Source organism: Lynx canadensis, chromosome D4, assembly GCF_007474595.2.
Source record: "Lynx canadensis isolate LIC74 chromosome D4, mLynCan4.pri.v2, whole genome shotgun sequence".
NCBI classification, from domain to species: domain Eukaryota; kingdom Metazoa; phylum Chordata; class Mammalia; order Carnivora; family Felidae; genus Lynx; species Lynx canadensis.
This window is the reverse complement of record NC_044315.2, coordinates 54,003,479-54,021,679: the sequence shown is the minus strand read 5'-3', so window position 1 is coordinate 54,021,679 and position 18,201 is coordinate 54,003,479. Positions and strand designations below refer to the sequence as shown.

General features: G+C 37.6%; 1 protein-coding gene across 1 annotated transcript; it reads right to left on the bottom strand.

The window, feature by feature from the left end:
* Positions 1-9,000: 9,000 nt before the first annotated feature.
* LOC115499100 (multifunctional methyltransferase subunit TRM112-like protein) lies at positions 9,001-9,567 on the bottom strand. Its single transcript, XM_032595517.1, is given in 4 exon segments — positions 9,001-9,164; positions 9,167-9,187; positions 9,190-9,318; positions 9,564-9,567. Coding segments are annotated over 4 exon segments (318 nt in total).
* Positions 9,568-18,201: the final 8,634 nt, after the last annotated feature.

Sequence of the window (18,201 nt, the reverse complement as noted above, 5' to 3'; positions counted from 1 at the left end):
TGCTCGGAAAGCGGGAAGGCTGGAGGACAAAGGGAGGGTGAGCTGCGGAGCCCCCGGACGACAGAGCTCAGTTTGGCAGGGAACAAAGGCGCTCGCCAGCGACATCTCCCCCGCCCATCCCCCGGCCAAAATCCCAAAGGGAACCGGTTCCGGCCAGGGAAATTGCTCGCTCCGCGCAAACACCCAACTCTGTGCTTCTGCGGAGCCAAACCTCCGGCAGCGGATCTGACTCCCTCCGGCTGCCACAGGGCCCCTCCTGAAGTGGATCACCTAAGGAGAAGCGAGCTAAGCCTGCCCCCCCTGCCGCCATGCACCTTGCCTACCCACCCCAGCTAATACGCCAGATCCCCAGCACCACAAGCCTGGCAGTGTGCAAGTAGCCCAGACGGGCCACGCCACCCCACAGTGAATCCCGCCCCTAGGAGAGGGGAAGAGAAGGCACACACCAGTCTGACTGTGGCCCCAGCGGTGGGCTGGGGGCAGACATCAGGACTGACTGCGGCCCCGCCCACCAACTCCAGTTATACACCACAGCACAGGGGAAGTGCCCTGCAGGCCCTCACCACACCAGGGACTATCCAAAATGACCAAGCGGAAGAATTCCCCTCAGAAGAATCTCCAGGAAATAACAACAGCTAATGAGCTGATCAAAAAGGATTTAAATAATATAACAGAAAGTGAATTTAGAATAATAGTCATAAAATTAATCGCTGGGCTGGAAAACAGTATACAGGACAGCAGAGAATCTCTTGCTACAGAGATCAAGGGACTAAGGAACAGTCACGAGGAGCTGAAAAACGCTTTAAACGAAATGCAAAACAAAATGCAAACCACCATGGCTCGGATGGAAGAGGCAGAGGAGAGAATAGGTGAACTAGAAGATAAAGTTATGGAAAAAGAGGAAGCTGAGAAAAAGAGAGATAAAAAAATCCAGGAGTATGAGGGGAAAATTAGAGAACTAAGTGATACACTAAAAAGAAATAATATACGCATAATTGGTATCCCAGAGGAGGAAGAGAGAGGGAAAGGTGCTGAAGGGGTACTTGAAGAAATCATAGCTGAGAACTTCCCTGAACTGGGGAAGGAAAAAGGCATTGAAATCCAAGAGGCACAGAGAACTCCCTTCAGACGTAACTTGAATCGATCTTCTGCACGACATATCATAGTGAAACTGGCAAAATACAAGGATAAAGAGAAAATTCTGAAAGCAGCAAGGGGTAAACGTGCCCTCACATATAAAGGGAGACCTATAAGACTCGTGACTGATCTCTCTTTTGAAACTTGGCAGGCCAGAAAGAATTGGCACGAGATTTTCAGTGTGCTAGATAGAAAAAATATGCAGCCGAGAATCCTTTATCCAGCAAGTCTGTCATTTAGAATAGAAGGAGAGATAAAGGTCTTCCCAAACAAACAAAAACTGAAGGAATTTGTCACCACTAAACCAGCCCTACAAGAGATCCTAAGGGGGACCCTGTGAGACAAAGTACCAGAGACATCACTACAAGCATAAAACATACAGACATCACAATGACTCTAAACCCGTATCTTTCTATAATAACACTGAATGTAAACGGATTAAATGCGCCAACCAAAAGACATAGGGTATCAGAATGGATAAAAAAACAAGACCCATCTATTTGCTGTCTACAAGAGACTCATTTTAGACCTGAGGACACCTTTAGATTCAGAGTGAGGGGATGGAGAACTATTTATCATGCTACTGGAAGCCAAAAGAAAGCTGGAGTAGCCATACTTATATCAGACAAACTAGACTTTAAATTAAAGGCTGTAACAAGAGATGAAGAAGGACATTATATAATAGTTACAGGGTCTATCCATCAGGAAGAGCTAACAATTATAAATGTCTATGCGCCGAATACCGGAGCCCCCAAATATATAAAACAATTACTCATAAACAGAAGCAACCTTATTGATAAGAATGTGGTAATTGCAGGGGACTTTAACACCCCACTTTCAGAAAAGGATAGATCATCTAGACACACGGTCAGTAAAGAAACAAGGGCCCTGAATGAGACATTGGATCAGATGGACTTGACAGATATATTTAGAACTCTGCATCCCAAAGCAACAGAATATACTTTCTTCTCGAGTGCACATGGAACATTCTCCAAGATAGATCATATACTGGGTCACAAAACAGCCCTTCATAAGTTTACAAGAATTGAAATTATACCATGCATACTTTCAGACCACAATGCTGTGAAGCTTGAAATCAACCACAGGAAAAAGTCTGGAAAGCCTCCAAAAGCATGGAGGTTAAAGAACACCCTACTAACGAATGAGTGGGTCAACCAGGCAATTAGAGAAGAAATCAAAAAATATATGGAAACAAACGAAAATGAAAATACAACAATCCAAACGCTTTGGGATGCAGCGAAGGCAGTCCTGAGAGGGAAATACATTGCAATCCAGGCCTATCTCAAGAAACAAGAAAAATCCCAAATACAAAATCTAACAGCACACCTAAAGGAACTAGAAGCAGAACAGCAAAGGCAGCCTAAACCCAGCAGAAGAAGAGAAATAATAAAGATCAGAGCAGAAATAAACAATATAGAATCTAAAAAAACTGTAGAGCAGATCAACGAAACCAAGAGTTGGTTTTTTGAAAAAATAAACAAAATTGACAAACCTCTAGCCAGGCTTCTCAAAAAGAAAAGGGAGATGACCCAAATAGATAAAATCATGAATGAAAATGGAATTATTACAACCAATCCCTCAGAGATACAAACAATTATCAGGGAATACTATGAAAAATTATATGCCAACAAATTGGACAACCTGGAAGAAATGGACAAATTCCTGAACACCCACACTCTTCCAAAACTCAATCAGGAGGAAATAGAAAGCTTGAACAGACCCATAACCAGCGAAGAAATTGAATCGGTTATCAAAAATCTCCCAACAAATAAGAGTCCAGGACCAGATGGCTTCCCAGGGGAGTTCTACCAGACGTTTAAAGCAGAGATAATACCTATCCTTCTCAAGCTATTCCAAGAAATAGAAAGGGAAGGAAAACTTCCAGACTCATTCTATGAAGCCAGTATGACTTTGATTCCTAAACCAGATAGAGACCCAGTAAAAAAAGAGAACTACAGGCCAATATCCCTGATGAATATGGATGCACAAATTCTCAATAAGATACTAGCAAATCGAATTCAACAGCATATAAAAAGAATTATTCACCATGATCAAGTGGGATTCATTCCTGGGATGCAGGGCTGGTTCAACATTCGCAAATCAATCAACGTGATACATCACATTAACAAAAAAAAAGAGAAGAACCATATGATCCTGTCAATCGATGCAGAAAAGGCCTTTGACAAAATCCAGCACCCTTTCTTAATAAAAACCCTTGAGAAAGTCGGGATAGAAGGAACATACTTAAAGATCATAAAAGCCATTTATGAAAAGCCCACAGCTAACATCATCCTCAACGGGGAAAAACTGAGAGCTTTTTCCCTGAGATTAGGAACACGACAGGGATGCCCACTCTCACCGCTGTTGTTTAACATAGTGCTGGAAGTTCTAGCATCAGTAATCAGACAACAAAAGGAAATCAAAGGCATCAAAATTGGCAAAGATGAAGTCAAGCTTTCGCTTTTTGCAGACGACATGATATTATACATGGAAAATCCGATAGACTCCACCAAAAGTCTGCTAGAACTGATACATGAATTCAGCAAAGTTGCAGGATACAAAATCAATGTACAGAAATCAGTTGCATTCTTATACACTAACAATGAAGCAACAGAAAGACAAATAAAGAAAATGATCCCATTCACAATTGCACCAAGAAGCATAAAATACCTAGGAATAAATCTAACCAAAGATGTAAAGGATCTGTATGCTGAAAACTATAGAAAGCTTATGAAGGAAATTGAAGAAGATTTAAAGAAATGGAAAGACATTCCCTGCTCATGGATTGGAAAAATAAATATTGTCAAAATGTCAATACTACCCAAAGCTATCTACACATTCAATGCAATCCCAATCAAAATTGCACCAGCATTCTTCTCGAAATTAGAACAAGCAATCCTAAAATTCATATGGAACCACAAAAGGCCCCGAATAGCCAAAGGAATTTTGAAGAAGAAGACCAAAGCAGGAGGCATCACAATCCCAGACTTTAGCCTCTACTACAAAGCTGTCATCATCAAGACAGCATGGTATTGGCACAAAAACAGACACACAGACCAATGGAATAGAATAGAAACCCCAGAACTAGACCCACAAACGTATGGCCAACTCATCTTTGACAAAGCAGGAAAGAACATCCAATGGAAAAAAGACAGCCTCTTTAACAAATGGTGCTGGGAGAACTGGACAGCAACATGCAGAAGGTTGAAACTAGACCACTTTCTCACACCATTTACAAAAATAAACTCAAAATGGATAAAGGACCTAAATGTGAGACAGGAAACCATCAGAACCTTAGAGGAGAAAGCAGGAAAAGACCTCTCTGACCTCAGCCGTAGCAATCTCTTACTCGACACATCCCCAAAGGCAAGGGAATTAAAAGCAAAAGTGAATTACTGGGACCTTATGAAGATAAAAAGCTTCTGCACAGCAAAGGAAACAACCAACAAAACTAAAAGGCAACCAACGGAATGGGAAAAGATATTTGCAAATGACATATCGGACAAAGGGCTCGTATCTAAAATCTATAAAGAGCTCACCAAACTCCACACCCGAAAAACAAATAACCCAGTGTAGAAATGGGCAGAAAACATGAATAGACACTTCTCTAAAGAAGACATCCAGATGGCCAACAGGCACATGAAAAGATGTTCAGCGTCGCTCCTTATCAGGGAAATACAAATCAAAACCACACTCAGGTATCACCTCACGCCAGTCAGAGTGGCCAAAATGAACAAATCAGGAGACTATAGATGCTGGTGAGGATGTGGAGAAACGGGAACCCTCTTGCACTGTTGGTGGGAATGCAAATTGGTGCAGCCGCTCTGGAAAGCAGTGTGGAGGTTCCTCAGAAAATTAAAAATAGACCTACCCTATGACCCAGCAATAGCACTGCTAGGAATTTATCCAAGGGATACAGGAGTACTGATGCATAGGAGCACTTGTACCCCAATGTTCATAGCAGCACTCTCAACAATAGCCAAATTATGGAAAGAGCCTAAATGTCCATCAACTGATGAATGGATAAAGAAATTGTGGTATATATACACAATGGAATACTACGTGGCAATGAGAAAAAATGAAATATGGCCTTTTGTAGCAACGTGGATGGAACTGGAGAGTGTAATGCTAAGTGAAATAAGCCATACAGAGAAAGACAGATACCATATGGTTTCACTCTTATGTGGATCCTGAGAAACTTAACAGGAACCCATGGGGGAGGGGAAGGAGAAAAAAAAAAAAAAAGAGGTTAGAGTGGGAGAGAGCCAAAGCATAAGAGACTGTTAAAAACTGAGAACAAACTGAGGGTTGATGGGGGGTGGGAGGGAGGGGAGGGTGGGTGATGGGTATTGAGGAGGGCACCTTTTGGGATGAGCACTGGGTGTTGTATGGAAACCAATTTGTCAATAAATTTCAAAAAAAAAAAAAAAAGAAAAAAAAAACCCATAATCTAGGGTGTCAGAGTTACTTGTTTTGTGGTTAGACTAATTTTACTTTTATAAGACTTTTAAAAATTCATTTGTAGACTAAATCTGTGACTCATAGCTTTTATTTTATTTTTATTTATTTTTATTTTATTTATTTTATTTATTTACTTCATTTCTCTGTTGATAGCCTGGGAAGTCCAAGGCAGTGTTAGTAACAATAAAATTTTAGGGTCAAATAGTAACAATTTGATTGATCAGGAAAGCATTTCATTGTAAACTACAAGTGGACAGTTGTAGATTTTCACAACCAAATTCACATGTTCTTGATTTTTCTGTATATAGGTAGTAATTGTAGTAATCAGAATGTGAAATTACTAATTACAGAGGTGAATGATGTTAAATAGACATGACACTAGGGGCGCCTGGGTGGCTCAGTTGGTTAAGCATCTGACTTCCGCTCAGGTCATGATCTCTTGGTTTTTGAGTTTGAGCTCTGCATTGGGCTGGGTACTGACAGCTCAGAGCCTGGAGACTACTTCAGACTCTGTGTCTCCTCCTCTCTCTGCCCCTTCCATGCTCATGCTCTGTCTCTCTCTGTCTCTCAATAATAATAAATAAACGTTAAAAAAAAATAGACGTGACACTATTGGATCAATTGTTCTTTGCTGTGTTTAATGCAAAGCTAAGATTCAGAGTTAGTTGTACTAAATTAGTACAAGAATAGGATCAGTATCAATACATTATTATATAAAGACAGAGACCAATCAGAAGGGTCAGAATTAGGGTCACTTTCAAAAGTGAAGTGATCAGATGCAAAATAAAGCTTTACCTGGCATAGAAAACGTGATTGTGAACACTTGACCAGTAATTACACACCTTCCTTGAAATCCATGTTTATAAGTAGTAGTGAGTCATAGATGCTGTCACAATTTGTGTATGATGTTTTGTAATAATTCTAATATCAAAATCTAGGATGATGTTGATAAATAGTGTTTATAATATATTTTTTAAATTTTATTTCCTTTAGACTGTGGAAGCTCAGGTGATAGACACCCCAGCAGCTAAAGAGATAAAAATATATTAAGACATGATACTACTAATGGGCTTAGCATTATTATGAAGAAAATTATTATTAAGGCAGGGGCAATAATAATCAATTATAGTCAGTTATAAATCTAAGCGTCTCCTAATCAAAATCCTCACTGATTAACGTCAGCCTGAATTAGCTGTCTCTTTCATTAGTTGTCTTTACTATTTTATTCTAGTTTAAAAACCAAGTAGTCAATATAGTGACCCCTTTGTGATGTGTTGAGTACAGTCAAAAGTAGATAGAAGTCTATGTAAGATGGCTAAGAATAAGCTTTATACCACAAATATAAGGGCAGAAGAGAATTATTCATTTCACCAAGCTGGGAGGTAGAACTTCCATACTGAGTTTCAAGAAGCAGCTACATAAAATTTGGGTGGCCTGCTTCTGCCACTCTTCCCAAAAGTAAGAAGTAGATCAAAGCCTGTTATTTAGGGAAGGTAGTTGTTAATGTAAAGGGCACAGGTGCATATATGTGTAGTTATTATTAAATATAACAGAATAATTGCCAATGTGACCTCATGTGGAATTTGGGTTATGTTCACACAGCTCCAGTTAGAGGGCACGCTCTGAGCTTAACTGTCTACACAGCTAAGCTTCATGCATACAAATGGTAGTTTGAGGTTTAATCCTATTAGTGGATATGATCTTAGTGTGGACGCTCACACTTGTTTAAGCGAGGTCAGGACAATAATAGGTGCAATAATCCATATTAGTATTGGTAAAGTTAGAAGTTGAAATTGTTCTTTGAGATATCATTGTATGGCATCTGCAAGTGGCTGAAGTCCATATAGATTACTTTATTTATTTATTTTTGAAATTCAGCATGACCTAAATCTTTTGGTTAAGCATTAAGAAGGTCAAGGCTAATGGGGTAATTAATAATTGCAAATGAATTAGCAGCATTCTTGTTGAAATAAAAAAGTTGAGCCCCTGCAAATAAAGTTTTCAATTTATGTTATTACTGGATATATATATATGTGTGTATACACACACACACACACACATACATATATATATATATATATCTTATATATAAATCTATTTAGTATCAGACCCTTTTGCAGAATAGACCTTATTTGTCAAGTCCTTTCATACTATGAGGTATCTTTATATGAAGAGACACCAAAAGGAACTTCTCTGGTTTGAACTCAGGCCACACAGAATTCTAATGATGGAACAAAAGAACCTTTTTAATGGAAGTTACATCCTAAGCATATCTGCATGCAACAATAAAGCCATAATTTTAACATCAATTTGACCTCTAAAACAGGATTTCATTGTTTCCACTTTAGAAATCTGTTCTATTGATACAAATTTTGGTTCAACTCATGATGGTTATGTATTTTGAGTGATTAGTCTAGATTTGATCATTTGCTGGCTTTTCTATGCTCTGAGGTCACTCAACCCAAATAATTCAGAGAATGATTCCTTAATTTCTTAGATAACTAGTTTTCATATTCAATTAATACTTCTAAGTTTTATGGGTTCCTTTAGCAAATAGAAGGAAGATTTAATGTTCATTTACTTTAACTTTTTATCTTCTCTTACCACATTTATGTTTCAGATTTACAGTATGTTAAATTAATACATTAAAAATGTTTTCTATCTATTCTCTATCAATGGCTCATCCATTTTGATAAGGGATTATCCAAAGCAGCATTTATTACTTACATTTTTCTCTGCATATATAGGTTAATCCATTATGGTAATAAGAGATGGTTTTGCTTATAGGTACTTAGTTATGGTTGAGCTGGAATGCATTTGTAATTGGGGTTGCCCTTAAGCCAATTATAATTTTACAAGTAATTACACTCGAGGAAGATTTTATCCTATTTCAGATGATCTCTATATCTTCTGCTTAACATTTAATTTACATTAGGATTGATTCTTCTTAAGGTAAATCCAAAGTTGAACTTAAATTCTGCTTTGGATAACGAACGGTCACCCGGCCAAGTTTGTTTGTTTGTTTGTTTGTTTGTTTGTTTTTACCTCTATCTGAAAATCCTTCTTATTATTTATTTAGTCATGGGGAAGAATTTTTCCTTATTAACTGTTTACAGGTAGCTCGTACACTATGTTTTCAGTTAACGTTTATGATTTATTGTTTAAAGTTTGTCTCTTTTTTTATTATGTTCTAGCTAGTTCATTATACAAAGTATAAGGTTTAATCCTTCCTCCTTTTTGGGGGATGGCGGTGTTTGAAACTTTAGCGGGAAAAAATAGAATATCAAGCTCAGGAACACTGTATGTTCAGTGTGTCACTGGATCAAAGACTGGGGTACATGGCAGCACCAGCAAACAAAATATACATAGAGTTCCGCAGGGTCACAGGATGAAAACCGCTACCTGGCACAGGTAAGTCTGGGCGCCTTCCACATTCAGCAGCATATTGGGGATCCCACCGGTGTGGCGGAACAGACGTCCGCCCTCGGGACTTTGCAAAGTGCCCTCTGACACATCCCCTTCTAGCAGCGAGTGGTACATCTTCTTAGAAATTCTTCATCATGCTCCTCCCTTGAATCGGCCTTTCGGGCACTTCAACCAGAAGCAAGGTAGTGGCCACCTCCAGGAGCGCTGCCCGCTCCACCTCGGGTATCATACGGGACACGAAGTCAAGGTCGAACTGCGCAGGGTTCGACCCGCCTCAGGTCGAACTGTCGAACTGCCTCAGACCTCGGTGGCCTGGAGGCTCGGGGGAGGGGGGCGGTGGGGGGGGTCCCGGGGGGGTCCCTGAGCCCCACTCCCAACACCGGCACGCTCAGCAGGTGGTGAAAGAGCATCTTTCTGCCCCGGGGAACAAGGGGCCCAGCGCTCTGCCCGTCTTGCTCCCAGGCAGCACTACACACTGTCATTGTGTTAACCATGCATTAAACCAACCATTGTATTACCCATTATTGTATGAAATTTTTAGACTACTATTACTTATTTAATTCATATTATGTTTGGGGTTCTGTTTGAAGAAGGTGAGCTATGTGCACACGTCAAAGCCTGATTCAGTTGGGTTTTTTATTGTTAATTTACTTTTAACTGCTTGGCTCCCCAAAGGTTCTATTAATGGACTAAGAGGACGTAGCTCATTTTATATATACTGAGCTAACATTGTTGCAGTAATTCTTGTTTTTATTTCATCACTCCTGAGAGTTTGCTGAAATGGTACTATACTGGCTAAATTAACAGGTGGATATGAAGATTTATTGATTATGGAACAGGATTCTTTAGAGGATTTTAAAGCATTACAGTATTTTGGATTTTAAGCTACTGCTGGTAGTACTTTGGTGAACTTAAAAACATATATATACACTGGGTGTTGTATGGAAACCAATTTGTCAATAAATTTCATATATATAAAAAAAATAAAAAATAAAAAAATAAAAAATATATATATATATGAATATATCAATATATTTATGAATATATGCATATATATGAATATATGTATATGTATATTTAACATTGTATATCCTAATACATTTCTCCCAGTTGTTAGAATTCATGGGGATGCTTTCTTTGTATAGTTCCAGAGTACTTTGTTTTGACATATCTTTAGAGAATTTGATTTCAAAGTCAAGATTAGTTTTTTTAATCTTATCTATAGAATAGTTGAATTGGGAAAATCATTTTCTTTTTAAATACATCTTTGACAAAGACACATGAATAAACATATATTATTAAATGTATTATTAAACCCTTGGAAATCCAAATAAATAACTTTTATTTTTATTTTTTAAATAATAAATAACTTTTAGATTCATTGGTTGCATATCTATCCCTAGGAAAATGAGAATCTCTATGTTGTTGGTGTATTATCATTTTTTCAAGGTGGTAGCCTTGAATACAATAATCTTATTCTCATTTTGAAACTGGGAAGAAGAATAAGATGGCTTGTGAATGGATTAGTGAATGGACAATTTATTTCACTTAATTTTATATTGTTTCGTTTGTTTTAAAAAAGACAGTGCTATTACATTTATGTATTTCTTCCATATGTTAACTCATACACACATGCACATGAGAGGAGGAAAATAATCCTAAGGGGTAAGTAGGAGGAAGTCCTGGAAAAAGTACAATTGGAGTTTCTCAAGCTCTGAGAAATGCTTCCGTCAAGACTCATAAACTATGGATAGCACATGTCTTTCAGGGGGCTGCACAGTGTTGGGTAAATGAGGAGGCAGAACTTGGCATGGGTGGTGAGAAAGTGGAAAATGACCTTAGCAGCTCCCTGAAAGCTGACAGCTTGGCGGTAACATTCCACAGAAAACATAAAAAACTTTTCAGAATAGAATCAGTGCTTGGAGAAGCCCACTCTGTGGCTGCAAATGAGTAAGACAGAGGAAAGGATACTTTGCAACCACAAAAGTTAATGAAACACCCTGTTCTTCAGGAAAGCATGCATGAGTGCGGTTTCTTTACCAGTGACAAGTCTATCTCCACTTTGAACTCCCTGCCTCCTAGATATATAAAAAAATATATAGATTGATAGATGATAGACAGAGAGAGAGAGAGACAGAGAGAGAGAGAGAGAGAGAGAGAGAGAGAGAGAGAGAGAGATTAGATAGATACCCAGTCATTGATTTCTTTGTGTTGTCTGACGGCATCCCACTCTGAATTATCCACGTCTCTAAATCCTACCTAGAATCTCTGTGCAAATACGATAATAAGCTCCTTCTAACTCCCTTTTACAGAAACACTCCAGTGTTCCTCTGATGTGTGTTCTCCCTTGTAGCAAGAAGCTAAATAACCCCTATGTGTTTGGTGAGAGATGTGTGGTGATCGTTGGTTGGGAAGCTTTGACAGTCATGGCAGGAGATGATCCTATGCTGGACTGAGATCATAAAGGCATACTAGAATGCCGATAAAATGGCCCTTCATCTTGTCTGCCATTGATGGTAGCTGGAAGATGTAACACACAAGAGAGAGCATTTCAGAATTGTTTAAAACATCATTTTGGTGGTAGTTCAAAGGATACATTGGAATAGGAGCAGGACGGAAAGGAGATAATTTGGGTTGCAGTATTAGCAACCCGGACAAGAGGTGTCTAGTGTGTCTAGTGTGAATATAAAGATATAAAGAATTAGAGAGGAAAATTCCAGGGCATGGTAACTGATTCCAGTGATGACATTTACCGAAAAGCAGTGTAGAAGAAACAGTTTTGGGGAGACTCGAATGATTTGTGGTTTAGGGGTTGCTTGTGAGATTACAGTTTTATAGCCCAGGAGGCAACTCAATCTTTTGATTTGAAACTCAGGAGAGATATTTGGGTTGGAATACAGATTTGGTTGCTACCAGCAGGTAGATGACAATAACAGCCATTTAATTTTTACAGGACATTTCGTTATGTCCTATACTGGATGAACCCTAAAGGCTCTACTATTCTAGTTTCTCTCTCTCCTTCTAGTGACAAATTGAAGCACTCAACTGTAAAACACCAAGTAAAATTGAGTGGGATAATTTGTACCTGCTTTAAGAAGGCAAGTAAACTAGATTCAGGCAACTCATAAATACAGTTTGGCTAGGAGGTAGGGTAATAAACATTCTCTCCAGTTCATGAATCTAGATTGTCAAGCAGGAAAGACTTTAGGGAAAGCATTGCTCAGCTAATTGCTCAGGTCCAACCATACCCATGACAATGGAGGGGATCACACGAATAGATGTGTTAGTGGAGGGTTTCTCTTACAAGTGGTCTAGTCCTTTTTCCTTTTCCATGGGGAGATTATATATATGAACAAAGGATAGCAGTATCAGTAGGGAAGAGAAGCATGGTATTCCCTAGCCAGAGGATTTTCAGTAATTATTCATCTCCACATTCATTCTAGTCTAAAGGATTTTTTTCAGACAGTCAAAATCTTGAAGAGTATTTGGATCCTTATAGAACATTCTTAGTCCATGATTAGGTAAAGCCTTTGTATAGCAGAGTTTTGTTTTGTCCCCAGTAGCTGTAGTCTGTGCAGATTTACTGTTTGATCTCACCCTTATCACCCTTATTTATTTGGAAGACAGCTTTGGAAGACATGAGAGTATATTGTAGGTCTAACAATATCAGACATTCATGCAGTAGACACCGTGTTACATACTTACATGTATTATCATGTTGTATTGATTTGTCAGCACAACCTCATGAGTTAGTGAACAATTTCATCCTAATTTTAGGGTTGAAACAACTGAGATTTGGAAAAAAAAAGTCTATTATAATATAATTAGTAGGTATTGGAATTGTCTCTAGAGTTAGAACTCTTAAGTTTTACATTTACATAATAGAAAATTAGTGTGTTGTCTTCTGATGAGGAAAAATATGTCACCGACCTAATCATTATACTGCCCTTGTTTGATAGCAATGTTTATCATAATTTGCTTCTATTTTTTGATTGGTTCAAAATATAATCGCTGCCAAATTGTATATTGGATATAAATTAGTCTTTTAACATTTTACATAATGTGGCTTCAGTTTCTCACTGAGTGCACAATAATCCTCTTCTCCCTTTAATCTTCTCTAAAAATTGGAAAGTTCTTTTATTATATTTTATAATCACTCTGTCTTTTAAGTATGTTCTCTTGAAAAAGAGAAGGCTCTAACATGGATGTATTGATGTTTTCCTTTTCTACTGTTTGTTTGCTTTTAACCCCTATTGTGTGAAGAGAGTTCTCTTTGATCTGTCAGCCCCCCTGCCAATTTTTCCTTTTGGTATCCTGTCTGTGAACCTTCGTGTGCTGACTGAAAACACAGTTTCTTGGATTCTACATTACATGAACTGAATCAGAGTCTCTAGGGATGAGGCCTATAAAGCTCAAGGGTTTTTATCAAGGATCCTATTTAAGTCTTATCAAGGATCCTAAGTAAGTCTTATACATATTATAGTTTGACAAGCACAGTTCTAGGGAGAGGTGATTGGACATAATTTTCTAGATTTTTATTTTTACCCTGCTAATCTTTAACTATATGATGAAAATACAAAATTTATTTTTATTTCCTCTGAAACTGCAGATAATACATTATCATTCCATACTCCTTAAACGTTTTGCAATATATTGTTAGTATCACATAATTAGTATATTAGTATAATCATACATATAAAACCCAAGTGTGTAAAGATTCATTTATTTAACATGTGGTTCAGTGTTGGAATTTGCAAACATGAATTAACACCAAATTCTACCCCTGAAATCAATATTACACACTATGTTAACTAACTTGAATTTAAATAAAATCTTGGAAGAACAAAACCAGACATTTTTAAAGAAGAACAAAGACTCACAGCTGTGGACACAAAGACTTCCTTTTATTCTGAAAGGAAGAAGAAGAGACAAGGAAGATCTTACCATATCATTGGAAAAGGTTAGAAATTTTCCTTATTTCACACTTAGCATGGCCGAAAGAGGGAAGGTAACTCTATTGTATAAGCTAAAGACATCATGATTCAGTTTATCAGTTATCTTAGAAGAAAAAAAACTAAATGATTAGTCTTGCCACTTTCAAAACTACCGTAAACATAAAATTACTTAGGGTGAATAAACTGAATATAAAAAGATGGACTGGTTTTGAATTATGGTTAGGTAAGGGAATAGAAGGGACATGGGGGTAATAAGGCAGGAAATGGAAGCCATAGGGGCAGAAAATAAGAGGGCAGATCTAGGGAGGTTTATGAATTGACAATCATAGCAAATTAGTAAGGTTTATGTATCAGTGGGGAAACGCTGCAGGGGAAAGAATGCAAGCATCTTAGACTGCTAATTGCTGCACACTATCTATTTCTTCCTCCTTCTTTAGGAGCAGATCATGAATATTACTTGGGCACTCAGTATTTTCACTGAGTTACAACACTTCCCATCCTTCATACCTAGATATGCTATGGAGACAATATTTGAGCCAATATGACATAAAGAAATTATAGAAGGTGGTTAATATTGTTAACCCAGTTGCGAGAAACACTCTGTGTCCTTCCATTCTTCCACCGTCCTGCTGTCTGGATTTGGATGTGGTGCACGGAGCTCCAGCAGCTCTCTTGTACCATGCAGTGCATAAGCATGGATGCCAAGCTTGGGTGTGGCAGCAGAATGAAGCAATAAACTCGATCTCCTTGGTGATGCACACACCAACCTTGGACTACCCACGTCCAGAATTTTTATGTAAGAGAGAAATTCTACCTTGATTAGGATCCTAGCTTTGTTTGCTTATTTGTTAGTTATCTAAAGCTGAAACTAATTTGAACTTAAAAGGTAGTCAGCAAAGAGAGTAAATATGTTTCACTTTTTTTCTCCATCTTTTCTTCAATTGACTTTAATGGAACCAAAATTTTAGCCATAACTTTGGCTTTCTTCTTCTTATTTTTTGGTCTTTATTTAAATTCCAGTTAATTAATATACAGTGTAATATTAATTTCAGGTGTACAACGCAGTGATTCACCACTTCTATACAACACCTGGTGCTCATCACAAGTGCACTCCTTAACCCCATCACCTACTTAACCGATACCCCCACCCACCTATCCTCTGGTAACCATCAGTTTGTTCTCTATAGTTAAGACTCTATTTCTTGGCTTTCCTGTCTTTTTTTTGTCACCTATGATAATTTGTCTCTTCAATTCCACATATGAATGAAATCATATAGTATGTGTCTTTCCCTGATCGACTTATTTCACTTAACGTAATACTGTAGCTTCATCCACATCGTTGCAAATGGCAAAAATTCATTCTTTTTATGGCTAAGTAATATTCCATTATATATAAATATATATACCACATCTTCTTTATCCCTTCGTCAGTCGATGGACATTTGGTCTCTTTCCATAATTTGGCTATTGTTGATAATGCTGCGATAAACATTGGGGTGCATGTATTCTTTTGAATCAGCATTTTTGTATCATTTGGGTAAATACCTGGTACTGCAATTTCTGGATCATAGGCTGTTCTTTTCTTTAACTTTTTGAGGAACCTCCTTACTATTTTCCAGAGCGACTGCCCCAGTTTGCATTTCCACCGATGGTGCAAATGGGTTCCCCTTTTTATGCATCCTTACCAACACATATTATTTCTTGTGTTGTTAATTGTAGCTATTCTGAATGGTATGAGGTGATATACCATTGTAGTTTTGATTTGTATTTCCCTGATGATGATTAATGTAGAGCATCTTTTCATGTATCTGTTGGCCATCTATGTGGCAAACTTTCACTATTTGCAGATGATGTGACACTCTATATAGAAAACCCGAGATTCCACCAAAAAATTGCTAGAAGTGATACAAAAATTCAGTAAAGTCTCAAGATACAAAATCAATGTACAGAAATCTGTTGTATTCCTATACACCAATAATGAAACAGCGGAAAGAGAAATCAAGAAACCGATCCCAATTACAATTGCACCAAAACCATGAGATACCTAGGAATTAACCTAACCAAAGGGGTAAAAGATCTGTACTCTGAAAACTATAAAACAATTATGAAAGAAATGGAAGAGAACACAAAGAAATGGAAAAAATTTCCATGCTCATGGATTGAAAGAACAAATAGCATTAAAATGTCTATGCTACCCAATGCAATCTACACATTTAATTCAATCCCTATCAAAATACCGATAGCATTTTTCACAGAGCTAGAACAAACAATCCTAACATTTGTATGGAAACACAAAAGACTCTGAATAGCCAAAGAAACCTTGAAAAAGAAGAGCAAAGCTGGAGGCATCATGATTCCGGGCTTCTAGTTATATTACAAAGCTGTAGTCATCAGGACAGTATGGTACTGACACAAAAACAGACACATAGATCAATGGAACAGAATAGAAAACCCAGAAATGAACCCACAATTATAAGGTCAACTAGTCTTTGTCAAAGCGGGAAAGAATATCCAATGGAAAAAAGATAGTCTCTTCAATAAATGGTGTTGGGAAAACTGGACAGCAGCATAAAAAACAATGAAGCTGGGCCACTTTCTTCTACCACACACAATAAATTCAAATGGGTAAAAGACCTAAGTGTGAGGGAAGAAACCATCAAACTCCTAGAGGAGAACATAGGCAATAACTTCTTTAACAGCAGCTGTAGCAACTTCTTACTAGACATGTCATCAGAGGGAAGGGAAACAAAGCAAAAAATGAACTATTAGGACTTAATCAATATAAAAAGCACCTGCACAGCAAAATTAAAAGGCAACCTTCAGAATGGGAGAAGATAATTGCCGATGACTATCTGATAAAGGGTTAGTATCCAAAATCTATAAAGAACTTATCAAACTCAATACCCAAAAAACAAATAATCCAGTTAAGAATGGGCAGAAGACACGAATAGACACTTTTCCTAATTTAGGCTTTAAACTCAAATGTCTGGGAATTCCTTTAGCAATAGAGGAAAAGACATCATATGTACTCATATCCAAAGAAAGCTATTCTGCATCAGGGAGTCTAGACAGAGACTTGAAGAAGGATGGCACTTTAGAGTTTCTGCTTGCTGATATGCCTGGGTGGCTCAATGAATTAAGAGTCTGACTCTTGATTTTGGCTCTAGTCATGATCTCAGGGGCATGAGTTCAAGCCCCACGTCAGGCTACATGCTAAGCTTGGAGTCTGTTTAAGATTCTCTCTCTCCCTCACTCTCTGCCTCTCTCTCTTTCTCTCCCCAAAAAAAGAAATTTAGGGTTTCTGCGTGCTAATAAATAATGATGTTATTGGTTAATACAGTTAATCATGTCACTAGTCAAAATCTTTAATTCCTTAAACAAATCATTGCCAACTCATATATCTAGTACATGTTGGTCTGAGAATCATAGGCAATATCACCTTAGTGCCTGGTCCTGCACTTTTCAAGCAACTGCTTTATAATCTACCCCTATCAGTCTGACCTTTATTTCTTACATTCTGAAAGTGGTATTTCAGAAAAAAAGCAATGAGCAAAGATCCTGAAGCAATGAAACAGAGCCCTCAGCTTTCATAATTTTGATAATATGTACATTTGTGAATGAGCTGTGTGAATTTTTTTATTGACAGTGATGGTAGATTTAGCTGATCCATCTTTGGTAAAAGAGGAATTGACTAAGGGTCAAATTCTTAGATGTCCCTCAGACTAGAGGGAAGGGCCGCAGAATCAACTGTTCATTCTTTCCTTTTGTTTGTTTATTTTTTCCCATAATTTCAGTTTGTCTTGTTTTGTATACTTTTGTGTAGACTGAAACTTAAATAATTCATAGTTATGTAATGGTATTTTGCTTTTGATATATCTACTAATTTTCCCAAGTCTGCTAATATGATCACTAGAAAATGTAATTAAAGGAAGTGATGGACAAGTATTTTGTTTCTGTAGCCCTAACACTTAAAACATTTACTAGACAATCTAATTGAAAACACATTTTTCAACAAATTAGGAAAACGTTAAAATAACAGGAGATAGCCATATACAAAGTCCTATAAATTCATAAAAAGGCTACACTATGAATATAAATATCATTTAAATGGAATTTAAGTGCATATAGTGGCCTGATTCACAATTAACACAGGAAAGTAAGGGCCTACACATTTACTGTGATTTCAAGAAGTACAAAATAC